We start from the raw sequence: 18,833 nt of genomic DNA, 5'->3' as shown, positions 1-18,833 counted from the left end.
CTGCCAAATCTCAGCTTTGCATATTGTCTTCATTTAGCGACCTAGCAGTCTACATGACCTACAAAACTCTGAACATATTGCCAGGTGCCCTGCCTGCTTATTTGTGCGGCTGTGTTATGTGATCTTGCAGTTACCTAAGCAACTTGATTATCCTTGTTTACCCTGTGTCTCCAGCTCATGCCTTACCCATGTTCAGAGAGGCCCGGCAGCGGAGTACACGAAAACAGCTGGAGAAGGACCGACTTGACCCAAAGAAATCCCATAAACCCGAGCCACCTGTGTCTGGGCCAGGTGAAGTGCTTTTTTATTTTGGCTTTTGTTAATGCAAAACATTAACTTCACAGAATAAACAAAAAGTAAGAAGAGAATAGACAAAAGACTAACAAGAAAAACATGCAATAGTGTGTACAATAAGTGTCCCTGGGAGAAAAAAACTACTTATGAGCAAAAACACACAAACACTGTCATTTAAATGCGATTACAGTACAAGGTACTGCATCATTTCTATCGTTTTAAGTGTAGAATAAGTCATGTTCTTAACTGGATGAATACATGATTCAGTTTAAGGCAGATGTACAAATCCATAGTTGTTTATGTGTTCAGTATTATGCAATCCAGCTGAAGTCAAGAGCTATAACAGCACTGCTCCCACTTGGCCTCTCAAAGATTCATTGTAGCCTGCTGTTGTCTCATATTTCTAAACCCATGGTCAATCTGTTTGTATTGTTAGTGTAATACACACATTTACAAATGTCTCACCTAAGCACGATCATGGATTGTTTGAGTTTAGTTCCAATAAGCCAAGGTGCCAGACATTTCCTGCTTCATTGTATTCCAGCTGGCTCATTGCAGCTGTGTTTTCTTGTTATTTTCGTTTCACTCAATAATTCCTTAAGTACAAATGTTTTTACATCATTCTAATGGTTCCTTGGTGCATTACAGTGTAAATGTTTTTTTCCTAGATTGAATTTTTTTTTTTTTTTTTTTTTTTTTTTTTAGACATAAACAAGTTAAAAAATGTAAAAGTGGTGATGAAAAAAAATGGTTGGCATTCAAATTAAGTTTTTTAAATATGTGTTTCTTTGTTTTATCTTACTGTCATAAGTTGTGCTGTGAAAGTCTAAAACACTGCTCAGCTAAATGACAATAAATTGGGAATCCCTGTGTATACACGTAAGAAAACAGAGTTACAGGTTGAGAGAAAGACTAAAGACTAGTCTTAAAATGAAAATGTATGTCCATTTTATAAAAAATAAGGTACTTGCTAGCAGTCTAGTGTTTTTTAGACGACAGGCTGTCTTTATATTGTTTATCCTGTGTGTTTATCTCACAATTATGAACTTTCCATAAGTGGAAGAAAATGTTGGGTGGTTGGCCGGATGCTTACAAGCAAAAGAAAGAGGTGCCTCTCAATCCCAAAACAACTTCACTGTCGTGTGCGTGTGCGTGTGCGTGTGCGTGTGTGTGTGTGTGTGATCCTTAATCTTTTAAGTCAACTGTAACAATGTCCACTCTGGAAACTAGCAAGTTTCCCCTCCCCCCCGTGTAGCTTTACTTTCTGAAACAAGAACACAATACATGTGTAAAAAAAAAAAGAAGTATGTAACAGTATGTCAATAATAAATTGGCATAATATAATAGTATGCCAGTTTATATTAATACATTGTGTGAGTTGGTAAAATAGTGTCTTGCAGTGTTTTCACATTTTTAACATTAATGCAATTCTGTCATGCAACATTAAAAAAGCTTCTCCCAGAATGTTGTTTTTAACTGTATCTAATCCAGTAATCGTGTGTCCTGACAGGTCGTGGAGGAAGAGTAGCAGCTCATGGTGGCACTCTGTCTTCATTCATTGTGAAGAACATTGCTTTAGATAAAACCGATGACAGTAACCCACGGCAAGCCATCCTGCGTCACGCCAAGGAAGCATCAGAAAACCCTTACTGGGTTGCACCAGCATACACACAGTAAGAAACCCTCATATCTTCAGTTGTGGACAAATATATAAATAAATGATTTATGTCTACCTTAGTGTCTTTTCCTTACTCATCTTCTCTCATTTCTGGGTTTCTCTCATTAGTAGACCATGTAAGATGAGTATCAGGAGTGCTGCTAATGCTATTGGGATGCTACTTGGGTTTCTTTCTACCGGTGTGAGACATAAATGTTTAAAGAGTTGTAAAATTTTACAGGTACACTCTTCATACTGCAGAAAGGAGAGTAATGGATGACTTAAGATCACTATCGGACTCAGACAGCTATGTAAACGTGGCGCAGTTGTAAGACAAATGAAACATACTGCAAGGAAACAATCTCTAGTTTAACATATTAGTGATATACATTATAGTAGCTCAATCTGATAAAGTACACCACCTTTGCCTGGTTGCAGAGCTCTCTCAAGCAGTAGGCTAATCATCTTTACCACAGCTCTCTTTGCTTGGATGGAAGGATCAGCCCTGTAAAGGCAGGTCTAGATTTGGTCTGAGTTAAAGTTTTCTGCACCATTTTACTATCACACCTGCAGCCCCAGTTGGCTTGTGTAGAAGAAATATTTTGTCCACATTTATAATATTAAACTTGTGTCTTGTTTAATCTGCAGTTGTCTGAAAAGAAATGTTAAGTCCAAACTCCTTTTTGTTTCCCTTTAGGACCCAGCCAGAGCCTGTGTTTGCAGAGGAATCAGAGGAGGATGAGGAAGCTGACAAGGAACCAGAATGGAAGAAACGCAAAATCTGAGGTGCCCCAACTGCAGCTCATCGAAATGGATTGTGTGTGTGTGTGTGTGTGTGTGTGTGTGTGTGTGTGTGTGTGTGTGTGTGTGTGTGTGTGTGTGTGTGTGTGTGTGTGTGTGTGTGTAAGTGTGTGTGTGTGTGTGTAAGTGTGTGTAAGTGTGTGTAAGTGTGTGTAAGTGTGTGTATGTGTGTGTAAGTGTGTGTAAGTGTGTGTGTAAGTGTGTAAGAGTGTGTGTGTAAGTGTAATATCTCTCACGGTAACCACAAGTTCTCAGGATCAATCCCAAAACATTGTCAGAAAATTTTCATAGGAGCATCAATTAAGTTACTAAAGTGGACAGTCCTGTCTTCCCTCTCGTGATTTTTGCGTATATGTATTTATGTGCATGCTTCTGTGTTAAATGGTAGCACATAAATGTGCAGACATTTTTACTTTGCAAGCATAATATAGTTTTATACGTAAAACATCCTCTCATTACAATTCATCAACCCCTGGAGGAACTTGGCTTTTTACGTCTGTTTTGGTTATATGGTCTTTATTTTCATCATTTGCATTGTCCTCTCCTCCCACATCTCCAGAGTTTGCTAATGCCTCATAAATTGTCTCCAGATTGTGTGGTCTGGTTGTGTTCATTAACTATGAAGAGCAGTAGACGTACACTAACTTGCAGCCAATTCTATTCGTTTTTAAGGGTTTACACTTTTAAAAGCTGTGCAGTTTTGTTGGATGTTAAATACAAGACTTCAATCAGACATCTGCTAATTTAGATTTTTTCCGACATGCTGTTTTTCACCTCAAGACCTATATTAAAGAATTTGTATTGATTTAATTATTGATTGATTTCAGCGATCCAAGGAGCCCAGAGACACAATAAAAGGAATTATTCTGGCAAATATGTTTGTAATGAGGCACTGGGTTTAACTGCAGAAATGCAATACACCCACTTCTGGCCAAGCCGGCGTTTTGACTCACTGCTTTTATTAAAGGTTTTACAGGCTACTTTTTGCAGTTATTAAATTGGTAAACTTTACTGCAAGTGGTGCAATTTCTAATATTGATGAATAAAAAATATTTATTTTTGAATTTAAAATAATCTTAATAATGTTAAGGTTCACTTCCTAGGTGTTTCTGTAGTTTTTAACATCATCACTCAATCTTTGTCAGTAAATTGAAGTTAATAAAGACTATGATATACAACCCTGACTTAAATATTAACGTTCAATCCCAAGTACCAAGGTGCTCAAATTGTTTTCATGCCCCAATTTTTAAGATCAAACTTAGGTGTGGCTCCAAACATACAGTATGTTTTTTGTTGCATTGTCTTTGCTAAGCAAATAATCTGGAATGAACTGTACCATATAGCACACAGGCATTTCTGTTTTCTCCTTGAATGACCTGTACAGTTTCTAAACATATTTTAACTGACAAGGAAAACCACAACATACTGATCTGATGAAACCCATGGTTATGTTCTTTATGCAGTACATCTCTTTGCAATGTAACTTCTGCCTACAACAACAAACTAAATGTGAGTGTTTTTTAACTCAAAGTAGTTTGTAACAAAGAAATCTGAATTTTACGGGCAAGATGACGAGGAGGTTTTGACAACACATTGTTTGTTCTTCCCACCCAATTGCTCAGTAACTATTTGATTTGAGACACAGACAGTCTTTACACTCCATACCCGTCATTTAGCTGGTGTTTCTACGCAGTCACTTACAATGGGCGAAACGGTAGGGTAGCTTTTAATTCTTAGCCAACCAAAGTTTCAAGTCGACAATTGAATGTCTCAGTGTCCTGGGAGACTTCTTGTGGCCATAAAATGAATATGAGACAGAGAAATACCAGGACAAGAAATATGGAATGAGTAAAACAGTAAGTGATGTTATTAAGAGCAACTGAAGTGGAGAGTTGAGAGGAGATAGGCTTCTTGGGGGAAAGACTGATGTCACGCTCTTGTGAGAGTTCTCAGCCATCAACAGGAAGTGAGAAGTGACTGCTGTCTGATTCACTCCACCAGCATGTGATGAACCAGTTGGCACCTGGAAAAGAGCAATTAGGTGTGGAGCTAAAACCATAGCCTCCAGGTGCAGACATTTTAAGATGCAGACCTGTCAAAGGGCCAGTTCAGCCACATTACAATGAAACATATTCCCAGAGTACCTGCAGGGTTATCTATTTATGCTCCCAATACAGAGGTGAGGTGAAAACTAATTTTTGTGCTGTTCAAAGCATTAAAAAGTTTGAAAAACTCAATCCCAGATACAGTGTTTGAGTTATTCAGAATAATCCACAAACCTCTATACGACTAGTTTTCATCTGAACATCTTTCTACTCAAGAAATAGTTGCAAAGAAAGCTTTCTTTCACCACTTAGTACTATCCGCTCTGGATATCTCGTAGGTTCAAATCACAATGAACATGATGTGAAATAACAAAGTAGGACCCAGATTTGTGGACCAAAGGATGAGGCTGACAATATTCTATATTTTCATAATATAAAAACTGTTATTTAAAACGTGTTTTTTCTTTCAATATTGTCCCTGTCTGTGGCACAAGCCCATTAGTTACTAGTGAACACATGCAATTTACTTGCAAGTTACATGAACATTAATTAGAGCCATGCTTCAAGACACCAGGTAAATATTTGCTGTCTTTTATCTCTGTTTTTGGCCCCAACCAACTCCTGAGGGAAATGTTTCTTTAGCTGCTAAATGCTCCACTATGTTTACCAGCTAGTGAACTAGCTAGCTACTTTTTTCTGTCTGCCTTATGGGTTTTTTAGAGTTTTAACAGTGGCCTACGTATGAAAAACGATGAAATGGAAAAAGCACTCAAGTTGTGGACCATACAACCAAAACCAATGAGCTGAAAGACGCCAAAGCGCTCCGTAGAGCTACAGAGTTGGGTGATAATTCTCTGTACGTCTGTCGCTTTGAGTAACCTCTTTTACATACACATGGTCATTTCATCCATTATTGATAGAAGAGCTGTTTTAATTATTAAGCCTAAGCACCAAAGAGACATACCATATTTTTTAAAACAAAAAGCATTTAAACATTGTTGATTAAAAAACTGGTCAGTATTCAGAATCCCGAAATATTTGGAATTTAACTTTGTGACTTGTATTACAAGAATGGAGACTTGACTTGGAAACGGCTTGTCATACCTTTTAGCTATACATTGTATACACACCTTTAGCCCCTCCTTACTGACTTACTGTTAATACTGCTGTCATCTTCTCGTCAGCATTTACAGATCTTTGCACAGTGGAAAAATTCTTGAGTGCCTTGATTTACTGTTCAATGGAGCTTTACGGCTAGCTTTTGTTTACTGTAAGACCCTGGGCTAATGTTCAGGAATGCATGCCACACAGAGGCCATCTCTCAAATTTTCATCCTCAATTTTACATGATGCTTGTGTAAACACATTACAGGCAAATTTTTACCATCTGGCACCGGCGCATTATTGTACATGGCAGAATACCAGGAGACACACTCATTTAATAGAAACAAGTTTAATTCTGTAAAAAGTTATAAAATGCATATTGTACAAAAATAAAGTTTGCAGAGAGCTTTGGTTCTGTAACACAAAACAAGTGAGACGACATGACAGGTTTTTCACAGAGGTGTTGAGACAATGAGTGAAAAAAAAAAATAATAATCCATTCCCTACTTTTATTTAACACTGAGGATTCCCTTGCATCTTTACCTTTTGCTTGTTTACCTTTAAATCCAAACCAGAGGCCTAAAATTGCCAAGGAACAGTTGAGCAAACAGTCATGAAGATGAGAGGGCTAGTGGTCACAGTTTACACACTTTAAGCATTCTAAGGCTTCTGGGAAGTCTCCTAACTGCACATTCTCATCTGGAAAGGTTTATGGACGAATCAGTTGTTAAAGGGGAAGATGATCCAATTGATGAGGTATGCTGTGATAAAAGCTTGAGTTTTTTCTCCTCTGTGTAGTGTTTGGCCTAAATTCAGCTTGATGCAGTGGATTTGTTCTGTGTGGAGGGGGATTACACAGTAAAGCTGGCTTGCTTGCTGCTGGGTGGGCACAGATACCTTGGTCCCTAATCCGTGCTAACATCAAGACCTACCCAAGGGCTCTCTTTGTTCCACTTAAAACAATCCCCTCGCAGGGTCTTGATGGGCAAAGCAACTTGCTTTTAAAGAGCCTCCTGTTTTCCTGGATTCATACTTGTGTATAGTTTGAGAATAAACTTGGTTGAACAAGTTATTACATGTAGAAAGCATGTTGAGGCTACCCCTCGTCTTCTTTCTGTAATTCCAAAACATATTCTTTCGTCCAAGCGTCTAGTCTTTAGATAATTACATCAGTTGTGCGATGACAGCCGCTACAGTTGCTAGATCTTCCTTAAACTGCCTTCACCAACAAGCCTTTGCCTACAGGGATATTTGGTTTAGACTCATGTTAGAGGATCACTTTCAAATCCCCTTTCAGGGAGTAAACCCGGTCTGTCAAAGTCGAGACAGAAACACAAGCAGGCTTGTGAACTTTAAAGCCTATTGGGACAGGAACTGCTGCAACGCTGACTGAGGTTTTGGGTAATGCATGCGGATAGGCCGGCATTCTAGCAGCTTCTGTACTCTGGGCATCAAAACGTGGATCCTAAAAGGCACCTGCAGATCCTCAGAGAGACCACTACTCTCATGTTGATTTTAGATTTTAATTTAAAGATGTGATGGCTCCTGTTTGGAGTGACATTAATTATATTCTGGGTTATTAAACTGACAATTGTATTTATAAACAAACAACAAAAAGCAATTTGCTGAGAGAGCAGCATCTGAAGTCCTCCCCTGTGTTGGCATGGTCACATTGAAGAAAATTAGGTGAAATGTCCCTCAAATAATCTACCCTGTCGTCTCTCAAAATTCTCCAAAACAACAAATCGATTCAATCACAAATCTTCTATTGGTCCCCTTCTCTGTGTTTCTTTCTATCCTTATCTTAACTGGATAACTAATGATGATCCATTGGAGTCGTGAATTGAGAAACTCTGGAATCTAAGTGAAGCAAATAAGCATCATTAGGATGTGTGGGAGAGTATTTAGCAGTTCTGGATTACCTTTTTTAGATTTTGCTTGAGAAAATGCTCCACATTGGCATTATCCAGGACAAAGCTTTAAAATAAATAGGAAAATGACAATTTCTTTCATAAAATGGATTGAAATAAATAACAATAAGTTAATTTGCATCTTAATAAATATACCTCTTACACACACGTGTGTGTGTGTGTATCTATGTATGTATGTATGTATGTATGTACTATATGTATATGATTTTATGTAGATGCGTTGCACCAAAAGTCTTTGCTGAACTGTGGTGTGGCATTTGTCATCCATTGGCTCTGAATGTAAATGTGAACATCCAGGCTATGCAGTGGAAGTGATTTAGACTGCAGCTGAATATACTCCTCAAATCTTCGCGTTCACCATTCATTCACGTTTTATGTCAGTCAGCTATGGAAAAACTGATGATCCTGGGAAAATGAATTCCTCCATGAAAAAACAAGCCAACTTAGTAGTTTTTTTTCTCCCACTGTTACATTATAGACCGCACGGTTAGAAAATATGGAAGTGTAACAGTGTCTTTTCTCCTGTGGGTTGTAAAGGACTGCGCGTGGACTGTAAAAGTTGAGTGTACAGTTTGCTTCTTTAACGGCAATTCCATTGTCTTTGACCACTACTGGCAAAAATGAGAGACAATACACCACCGCTCCGATCTCCTATGCCCATTGCAAACAAAGATCCCACCAGCTTGTAAAGGTGATCCTTAGTTTACTGATGATGGTCTTGTCCGTCACTTCATCAGACACAGCCACACTTCCTGGCAGAATGCTTCTTCAGCGTGTGATACACTACATTGTCGTCCAAGAAAGATAAGTCATCATCGAAAGCGATTGGTCGACAGCAGGTGCGAGAGGGCGTGTCCTTGTCCAACTTCTTGTTGTGTGTGAGGTTGTTGAGGATCTTGTCATAGTTGGTCTCCGCCTCCACGCAGGGGCCGCTGCAGTACCGGAAGATCAGTTCCTCCTTAGTCTGGTAGCCCAACCCCAAGTCCGTCACGTTGAGGTGGACCTCCTTTAGCAAGCAGCCTCGTGTCTGCACTGATATCCTCTCCTTCCCTTTCTCGCCTCGCCCTCCTTTACCACCTCGACTACGACCACGCTTCCTGTCGCCATGTCCTCTCCTCTCGCCTTTCGTGCCTCCTGTGTTTGCTGCTCCCCTATGTCTCCGCTCCCTCCGTCCCTTGGATCCCCCGGTGGGCTCTGAAGATCTCCGGAGTCTGCCAATGGTAGCCTCAATAAAATCCATTACATCATCAAACTGCTCTGGATAGGGACCGGCAATGTCGTCTGAAAGATACAGAAGGAACCAATTCACTTATAAAACTGCTATTAAAATAATTTCATCACTGACATGGACATTCTGAAATGTCACCGACATGGTTAACAATGATCTAGTGCTTTCAAAGACTGTATTCAACTTTAAATATCCCTGTGGAAAAAAACAAAACAAACTTATTAAAAACACTGGTGACACTTAAAACATGAGAAAATATTATATTGAAAATATGAGTTGATCAAAGTAAGAAATAAATCCCGTCGTGTTAGATGAGACTAGCGTTGCAAAGGGTCAAAACTTAATAATGAACTTAGTTGGAGGAAAATACACATAAAAAAGGAAAACAAGGTCTTATGGCAGGTTTTGGTCAAAAGTATGCCAATTTAATTGTAACTATGCACTGCATTTAGCAGCACACTCTTTCATCACATGTACAGATACAGTAATTGGCCAATATCCCTTTAAAGCAAAGTTACAACCCTCCGCATGCACAGGGCATTCTCCCATCACATGCACAGCCAACACTACACCGTCTGGGCCAAAAACGTGCTTTCATGTAAGTTTTGATTATTTTACTGCAGTGAATGTATTTTGTATGAGATTTCAGTCAACCAGCAGATAGAGCAAAGTACACAGTTTAAAACTTAACACCTTCTGCTAGTTTTTGCTAGCTAGCGGTTACCATGTGGGATTTAGCTTAATTGAGCTAAATGAGGAGTTTTAATTAATCTGTTTCAATTCATTCTTCATTAACATTTCTTTTATAAATTAGTTGTTTAACTTTAAACCCTAATATCACTCTTTGTCACACAATTTTACAAAGTAATGGATTGTGTTAACAATAAAAAGATTAGTTCTTATCTGCCTATAATACTTTAAATAAGCCTCGGCAGATAACCTCAATATTTCCATAAATTCCTGTTTTTTTTCTCCCATGGAAGGTTTCCACCTTGAATCTTACCAGAATTTTGCAACTCTAGATGAGACAAACAATAAATGAATGGAAAAAAGTTCATAAACCAAACAATGACATATTGGGGAATAAGGAATGACTTAAAGGAAGAGACTTGGGGAGGCAGTTGGCTCTGTCCAATAGCAAAACCCGCCTACCTCTAAAGATAATTATATCTTGTTTATTTAATCTGTAAAAATGTAGGAGTGCTTTGATCTTCTCATTTAACTGTTAATTGCAAATCAAGTGAAAAAGCATATTTCACAAAATGTTGAAATACTCCTTTAAATGCCTGAACAAAGATACTTACATAACATGCAGGATTGAATAAATGCACTTCTATTAAATCAATTCAAAATACATGCTGACACAAATGCAGACAATGTCCATAAATACTCAAATGTGCAGATCAGAAACAGTGCATTCTGATTTATGGATAAGTCTCAGGCAGAGGAATGCAGAAAACGGTCCACAGTTGTTCATATCGACATGCAGGTGCCCTGCTTTGACTCTTTTCACAGGGATGAGTTGGAGGCTCAAGGTAAGAGTGTTGTCAATTTCATTTTAAGTATTGTTGTATTGTATTTATTGTTGTAGTGGGAAGAAGAAAATCTGTAGACTCGATTTTGCATTCATAACATGGGCTGGCACGCTGCCTACATTAGGTTAGACACTCAAAAAACCTGAGTCGTTAAAGGTTGTTAAGCTAACCCGCTTTAGTTTACCCCTTGCCTTTACACACCAATTGCATGTATTAATACAGTAGAACAGATCAATTACACTACAAAGAGACACAGTAAGAGATTGCTTTTCAGTCATTTAAATTTTTCATGGATGTCATTTTAGAATTCTAAGACTTCAAAGGCCAAATAAAATAAAATCATATGCTTTGAGTCAATTATATGAAGCAGATTGTAGTCTGCTCGAAACTCAAAACGTGCACCAGGATAGCTCCACCATCTGCTACACGGAGCAATGAGGACTGACTAAAAGTCTTTGACCCTCCTGTGTTACATGTTGATTCTATTATGGAGTTAAGTCTCTCCTATTCCAACGGCTGCAGGTCTGGCAACAATAACTTACGCATGAGAATCATAAGGACATATTCTGAAATTAAACAATTGGTCCAACTCTAATTACATTAACTGCATGTGTCTGTGAGTGTATGCATGTGTGTCAAGAAGTCACGGCCGCGGTGTGCGATGTCTGGCAGGTGGTGTTGTGGTTAACACAGCCTCTCTATTGCAGTGTCACCAATCTCTCTTGTCTTACCTGCTCCTCTGGCAGCGCAAAGGCCATCCGATCCGCCTGCGTGCCACAGCTGATTGGGCCGCTGCTTGCATATCAGGTGAGCCTGGGCCAATCTGTTTAGACACACCTGCCCTTTGATTTAGACACCTCTTATTGTATGTCAGCTGACAGGCAGGGTGACTACAGTGTACACCTGCTGACAGACTGCCGGTGGAGGCAAACCAAGCGAAGCATGCTGCAAATTGTGCCATAATTTTGCAGTCATTGGCTAAATACTACAATATCAGTCTCCTCGTGCAGCTGCTGCCTGCACATTTTAGCCTTTAAACATACAAGAAAATCTTTTTCTTTGACACCCGCAAACCAAAAGACCCATCCCCTCTTGGAGCTACAGTGTTGTTTACAGTATTATTGCACAGTTAATGGTCTTGGGTTATAAAGCACATCAGTGATGTCACCACGGTCCAAACAAGAATATGAGGTGGCAGGACAAACATTTGTCCAAATGTTCCATTCCTTATCTAGTTCTTGGCTGCGTCTACATCTTTGTGAAGATAATACAGTGTCACCTTGATCCAAACAAAAATAAATTCCTGCCCACTGTTGCTGTTAAAATGAGCATAACACAGAACTCTCACTTGATGCTTCAAACGTCCTGGTGTTGTCCAGCCTCTTCCCTTGAAAATCCTACGACCTGGTTCACACTGCTTTCTCTAAAAACCATGATTTCTGACTTTTGGTAGATGGGTAAAGGTCACGGGTCTCTAGAGGCAGAGGTGAACATAAACAAAGGGAGAAGGGGAAATGTAGAGAGCGACCTCTGGGATCAGAGCTGCTCATACTCTTATTCACGCTACTGCCTTGTTTTGACATCAGTGTGATGTAACCCACAGCAGCAATAAAACACAAATTAAGATCTTCCATCTGATAACCTGCCTGTGTGAGAGCCTTATCAATGTAGGACTCTCCACTGTTTGCTCAGCCCTGGCTGTCACTTTAACTGCTGTTTATCAAGTGTAATTGGTGTTAATTACTTGGCCAGCAAACCATATCATTTCTGAATTGCCCTTGTACAAAATGCCACCTACAGTATGAGCTATATGTTACAGCTATATACTATTCCTCTCAACAGTCAACACATGTTCACCAATTGGGCCAAATGTGGGCCAATCATCTGCTATTTAAGAAACTATCACAGTGACTGCACATCACTAAATGTTTTTTTTCTCAAAACATGCCATGTGCCTTACATTGATCCTCCATGGAGATCTCCTGCAGGTTGTGGTCTTCACGCTGGAACGCTGTCTCTTCGTCCTCCAGAGACAGGGATGCAGAATCACTGTAGCTGCTGGGGAAATAAGTCCTCTTGGCTGGCTGAGTGTTTTGGTACAGAGGCCGTGTAGCAACAGAGCTCAGGAGCAACAAACACGTGGCCAAAACATCCCATAACTTCATCTTAGACTCAGTTCCTATGATGAAAGCTGCAACAATAAGAGAGGCTATTTTATTTGAAATAGATAGAAACAACAAAACTGATTCGAAATAAACTAAATAAATATAATCTAAATATAACCGCAGTCCTATCAGAATTTAGGCCAACTCTTGGTTTTAATGAAGTCATCAAAGAGTTTGAAACGGTGTGGCCAGACTTACCCTGACTCATTCTGTATTAATAACTGTGTCATCATCACGTCAAGAAGCTTTGATCTTCACTTTGTCTCTGACTCATGATGGGGTTAGTTATTAGAGTAAACATGCCAGAAAATTCAAAATAAATTAATCACAGTGAAAAATAGTATTTTATGCACACTACAATGTCCAGTTATACATAGACACAAATATAGGAATACTAATGCGTAATGTGCGTAAAAGTATGTTGTTTTAAAATAAACATTTTGCGATTACCAGCAGCCTCCTATTTATTCTCTACTGACCTATAAGCAATAAAGATATTATAAGATGATTCTTGTTGTTGGGATTGAGCTAGTTGTAATGAGGCATGGAGGGTGCGACTCACACAAAACCTGCGTTGGTCAAAGCACGCACCAAAGCGTGTTGGCAACGATAGCCTAAATAATAGTGTGAGTTGGCCAGATGGCGATCCCTAAAGCTTACGTGACAATGTCTAATGGCATGTTGAGTAACCTGCAGTAAACCTAAACAGCCATGCATGGATAAATACTGGCCTTAGACGTGCCATGCAAAAATCCTAACAAATGCACAAGTTGCATTTTTCATTTTGATTTGCTATTTCAACGAAAATTACTGAAGTGAGGCTCGTATGCCCTATGCGCACAAATAATCTGAGGACATGAAAATATTTTATTTTACACTCTCAAATGATTAAACGAATAGGCCTATGTTGCATTACTCACCTTAAATATGGCCCATGCAGACCTGAAACTCGCTTGGCTGTTATTATTAAAATCCAAACCAGAAAACGCGACTCATATAGTGTCCCAAGCTGAATCAGCTGCATGAATCGTTTAACAGCAACAATCCGAAAATGTCCGTAAAACGAGTTTAAATTCGGTTCATGTCCTGATAGAAATAACAGCTAAAAAAAAAACTGCACCAGGTGTGTTTTTCATACTCCGTTCGGGCGCAGTAACCAAACCATGCGGCTTTCCACACTTTGGAGTCCAATGGTAGGTGTTCAAGAGAGCGGACCAAGTGCCACTGCGCCTTACGGGGTACAGTTGCAGTCGCTGATTAATTGGATGCTACGTTTCCACGTTGGAAATCCGAGAGAGTTCCACCATCTCCGTGTGAATGGAGTCCAATGAAGACATCAGCGTCTCCAGCGCATACGCGGGGCGCAAAAGGTGCACAATATCTGTTTCCCAAAGCGCAAGGAGCCCTTGTCTGCCTCTTGATAAAACTGTTAAATGTTACCGTTATATCCAGAGCTGCGTTAAATGTTCATAATCGCCAACATCTGATAATATCTTGACACGGTAAACGACACAGATGGGGGTATTTATTCTCCATTTTTCTCCGGCTCAGATAGTGTCTACGCAGCTCGAAGAGTTTCCACACGCGTTGTCCTCATACTGGACCGAAGCAGGACAGATGTCTGTGCATAACACCGCACCAGGCGCAGAGAGCAGTTTGGAGAGATTTATAGTTAAGTGCGCTCTGACGTTTGGGGCATTTGGTGTCCGCCCCTCTTTTATATATCCCCGCAAGAGCAAACAGAGGTCCACATAATTCTCCAAACCACCCCTGGAGCCCCGTTTGGAGGAGCGCAGTTTTCAGATGTCTTGGGGATTATGTCACACATCCTCATGTCCTCGGATTAGATTTCAGTATGCGGAATGCGATTTGGAGATGTTCTGTTGCAATGCATGTTTCTAACCTGATCTCCGTGCTCTCTTTGCGCACCGGTGTCAAGTTCTGTCTGATGGCAACACGCATCTCAAATGTAAGAGTCCCACTTCACTTGCTATTTACTAGAACCTGTTTGTAAATACGTGAGAAGAGCATTCAGGGCACAGTGGATACTTTGATAGGTTATGTTAACCTATAATGTGGTCAATTTATTACATACTCATATACACACCTTGAAGCATGGTCATTCAATAAGCGGTTTCTTGTCTAGGTGAGCCCGGGGCAACACGCACAGACCACAAAAGAAGGACTGAACCAGCTATAAGATGTGGCACCTGAGAAAGCCTTTCCATCACCCTTCATGATTTACAAGTTTCACACCAGCCTTTCATCTTCTGCATAACTGAATTCCACAGTCCTTTAAGAATTAAACACATTTTGTGTTTATGTGCCAAAAGAGACCGGCTCCTTCCAACAACTAAACACTTACTTTTCCAAGAAGCTTTCTGGTTTTAATTTAACATGTGAAATGCCGCTAAAGATGGCTGTTCAATAAATTGAGAGAACTCCCAGCACTGACACTTTAAATCCATTCTTACTTATCTGTTATTCAGCGGTAATACGGTTCACATTTATTTGCTTATGGACTGAAGCTTCTTGTCAATACATGTTTTTTTCAAACAATTTATGTGTGCCCTACCCATTCTTAAAGTATCTGCATGTGACTGAGCCAAGTCCTCATTGTATGGATTCCTTTCCGCCATGTTCTTACATGGTTTCATTGTATTAACTGACAGGATTCAGGTAATTGGTTTTTGTAAATTTATGTTCACTCGGCCTCGACTTTTACCTAATTTTACACAGCGTAATTGTTTCTTATACAATGGCAAAACATATCTTTGGTGTTTAGAATAAGTTTATGTTCAGAGTGTATCACTGGTGAACTTTTCCTGTTATTTCTGCCCTGCTGTTACTGGACCAGATCCACTTCTCAGCTATTAATTGGGTTATTTAACTAATGTCTTAAGGAAAGGGTATTTAATAGCCTTGTCATCTTCATTCAAAACAAGTTTCAGACAAAACTTTAAATTGAATGACCTGGATGTTCTGTATATGAGCTGTTCTGTCATAACTGAAGTTGAGCCCAGTTTCTGTGATTTAGGTGTTGCAGCGGTCCTTCACATCAGCAGTCATAATTCTCTCTGCCCTCATGCCCTCACTGAAGCATTGCAGGAGTTCAGGGTAAGTGGACAACTCAGCCACACTATAACCACTCAACCACTTTCTACAAACTAACAAAAAACTATTTGTTGGTTCAGCAGGAACATTACATTGTTTTGATAACAGCTCTGTGCAATGTTTCCGTGCCAGTGCATGCTGGGATAGCCTCCAGGCTTCCATTTACCCTGAACAGGAATAAACAGGTTAAAAGAATGAATGAAAGGAAATCAAACTTAAACAAACAAGTTTAAAAGCATGAATGTAGCGTGAACTGGCATACAGTACATCAGTATTAAACAGTGAGTCATTTAAAAGCTAAGCAGAGTGTTGTCAGAACTCTGTGTGGTTCTTCAAAGTTAGTTAAAGTGCATCAGGATGCTTTTAGTGAAGTAGGAGCTGAGAAATCTAAATCTGCTGCTACTTACATTTACAAGTACCTATCTAGTTAGAACATTGATTTTCTAATAACAGAATTACATTCATTTCTTATTGAGTGTATGAAATGCTTTGTTCCTCAAACTCTTATAAAATGGCTATTATACATATCCATATGTACTATATATCTGAATATGGAACTATATGATACATAAACAGATAATAATGATAATACATCTATGTTTGCATACATATATAAAAACTGCAATAAATGGTGATATATTTGTTATTTATTCTGTGTTAATAGTATTGTATTAATATCCATGGATGGAAAATCACTTTAATTGCATTTGTAGAGGAATATCACACAGTTACATATCACACATATCACAATATCACACATAATATTAGAGCTAAAACTAATGAACTAAAATAAGTCCATTATTGAACAGAAATGACTGATCAGCAACCATTTTAATACTTTGATATATATGAAGATAATAACAAACAATGTGAAGACTTTACCTTGGACTTTAGGAACCATGGTGGACATTTACAGACCAACTGTTTTAATGGAAGACAAAATCAGCAGAATGATCCATAATGGAAATTATTTTTAGTCTCAGCTGTAATTGTAATACAAATGACATTTTAACATATGGTATGAAGCAAAATAATAGCACAGGAAACAGTTCCCACCAGTCTGTGATGGATCAGCTGACTTGATCCATCAATCCTGTTACCTTCCTTATTGTTATGACTTTGGTTGGTTAGCTTTAATACATTTGATTAATATCTGGAACAGATTTCACATAATATTACACTGCATATGACATCTTAGGCTGGGACACAGCCTGTTCAGAGATGTGACACACAGGGGCCAAATTGTTTATTGATATTGTGCAGCAGTTTCACCAAAGGATTCCTCTGTGACCCTCCTCTGTCTCGTACAGGCAGAGTTGAGACGATAATGGTCACTGAAAATAGACCCATCTCACAGAGTTCCTTTATGTGAGAGCGCTACACAGTCCGGATGGTGTCATAAGTCCCCTGAGCTGAATTCTTGAGTGACTATAATACATATTAATTTGTTGGGAGGAGAAACATGAGTAAGCTGAACGAATCATCACCACATGTGGTGTGAGGAAGAGACGCGTCACATACACAGAAGAGCCCTCTTTCATTATTTTTGCCACTGATGGGACAAGCATCTCAATGTTTGATGTCAAGACTTCAAGCCCTCACAGAGCAATGGCAGGCTCTCAGATGGAAATAACAATCACTCCCCACAGAGTTTATATGAACACATAAAAATATTCAGACAAACAATCCAGATCGCTTCAGCTGTTTCAGCTTAATATACAAATAGAATTGTAAAACCTAATATAAAACAAATAGCTAATCAATGTTCTGTGTTTGGGTATCTTGTCTTCTTGTGTGTATATCCCATAATAATGACTTGTTTAAATCAACAACAGGGAACCTGTTCATGATTAAAATAATGTGTTTTCTGCCTCTTGATTCTATTAGTCACTGTTGCATGTAATATGCAATAAAAGAGGGACAGCTGTAGACATTTTTTGACGTGTTTTATTTATTCAACTTTGCAACGTCTTCTTTGATTAGTAAAATATTTCAACACACTATGACGAGTTCCCCAGAAAGACAATGCCATAAATATAACTAAACTGAAGGCAAAAACAATTCATTCAAAAGCATAATTGTGGTTTGGATGATTAACATTTGAGTTTCTATGAGATCTTAAGAGATCCTCAGGGTACAATTTCATCAGTATTTGGATTTTTAAGTTATACTTAAAAATCTCATTTCAATCCAGTCTGTTAATGGCACCCATTGAACAATCTTTCCATCACTTTGTGTGTTGTTCCTAAAGGTGTTACAGAAAAAAGAATAATTATAATCAAACTTTATTTTGTGAATTTTTTTTTTTTTTTATTGGTTGTGTTGATCTGTCAAGCTTGTGCTGTTTAAAAAAGTATATATATACTATTTAAAATAAAACAATGGGAAATTATTCAGGGAAGAAGAAAAGTGAATATGAAATCCATCCCAACACAACCATAAAATATGGTCTTCCTTTTTTTCAGGCCTCGTAGATTGCATTATATTATAGATTTTCCTTTAATTGTGTCCACACTATGCACAGCAACTCAAACTCCACATTGCAGTGCTTTTGGCTTTAATGCCGATCATGACAGTGGCCTCTCATTCTGTATTCTGCATGTAGTTGTGTGCAGGAGTGCCGGTTGTCTGCCAGAGTGAGCTCAGCTGTCAGTGGGCGCAGAGCCCCGGATCACCCTTGGCACAGAGAGGGAGAGACAGAGAGCAGGTAGTCAGGGCAGATACTGAGGGATTCACATAGCTTTCAGCTGATCTATTAGGACATGCTACAATTCAGATGTGGCACGCTGCCAAATGCCCAGCCATTGTGGCATTCAGAGCAGTATTTCCATTTGTTTCAGTCACTGCTCAAACATTTTCATTTCAGTATTTGTTGGCATCATTCACGCATAGATTATATGCGTGCAAAAGTATGCTCGAGCAGGAGTGTGTGTGTGTGTGTGTATGTGTGTGTGTGTGTG

General features: G+C 39.0%; 2 protein-coding genes across 3 annotated transcripts in view; one reads left to right on the top strand and one right to left on the bottom strand.

The window, feature by feature from the left end:
- wdr70 (WD repeat domain 70) overlaps positions 1 to 3,763 on the top strand; it is a 39,750-nt gene extending 35,987 nt beyond the window's left edge. The window contains exons 16-18 of one of the 2 annotated variants that reach the window (XM_032539801.1): positions 175 to 291; positions 1,805 to 1,967; positions 2,649 to 3,763. In XM_032539801.1, coding sequence (XP_032395692.1) covers positions 175 to 291; positions 1,805 to 1,967; positions 2,649 to 2,736 — 368 coding nt within the window. In that variant the 3' untranslated portion in view covers positions 2,737 to 3,763. The remainder of the gene's footprint in view (positions 1 to 174; positions 292 to 1,804; positions 1,968 to 2,648) is intronic. The other variant, XM_032539802.1, reaches the window with a different exon arrangement.
- Positions 3,764 to 6,230: 2,467 nt separating this feature from the next.
- Positions 6,231 to 14,430, bottom strand: gdnfa (glial cell derived neurotrophic factor a). The gene is made up of 3 exons (XM_032540021.1): positions 13,680 to 14,430; positions 12,555 to 12,785; positions 6,231 to 9,112 (listed from the first exon to the last, which is right to left on the bottom strand). Exons 2-3 carry the CDS (start codon positions 12,757 to 12,759, stop codon positions 8,565 to 8,567), a joined length of 753 nt encoding a protein of 250 aa, XP_032395912.1. The 5' UTR covers positions 12,760 to 12,785; positions 13,680 to 14,430; the 3' UTR covers positions 6,231 to 8,564.
- Positions 14,431 to 18,833: the final 4,403 nt, after the last annotated feature.

Source organism: Etheostoma spectabile, chromosome 16 (genome assembly GCF_008692095.1).
Source record: "Etheostoma spectabile isolate EspeVRDwgs_2016 chromosome 16, UIUC_Espe_1.0, whole genome shotgun sequence".
In the NCBI taxonomy this organism is placed as follows: Eukaryota; Metazoa; Chordata; class Actinopteri; order Perciformes; family Percidae; genus Etheostoma; species Etheostoma spectabile.
This window is presented reverse-complemented; position numbering and strand designations above follow the sequence as displayed.

What these genes read in the sequence shown, in the direction of transcription:
- gdnfa (XM_032540021.1), bottom strand. Translation starts at nt 12,759, where the DNA reads ATGAAGTTATGGGATGTTTTGGCCACGTGTTTGTTGCTCCTGAGCTCT. An exon ending in GATCTCCATGGAGGATCAAT is followed by an intron (nt 9,113 to 12,554) that starts GTAAGGCACATG and finishes TGTATCTTTCAG; the next exon opens with ACGACATTGCCGGTCCCTAT.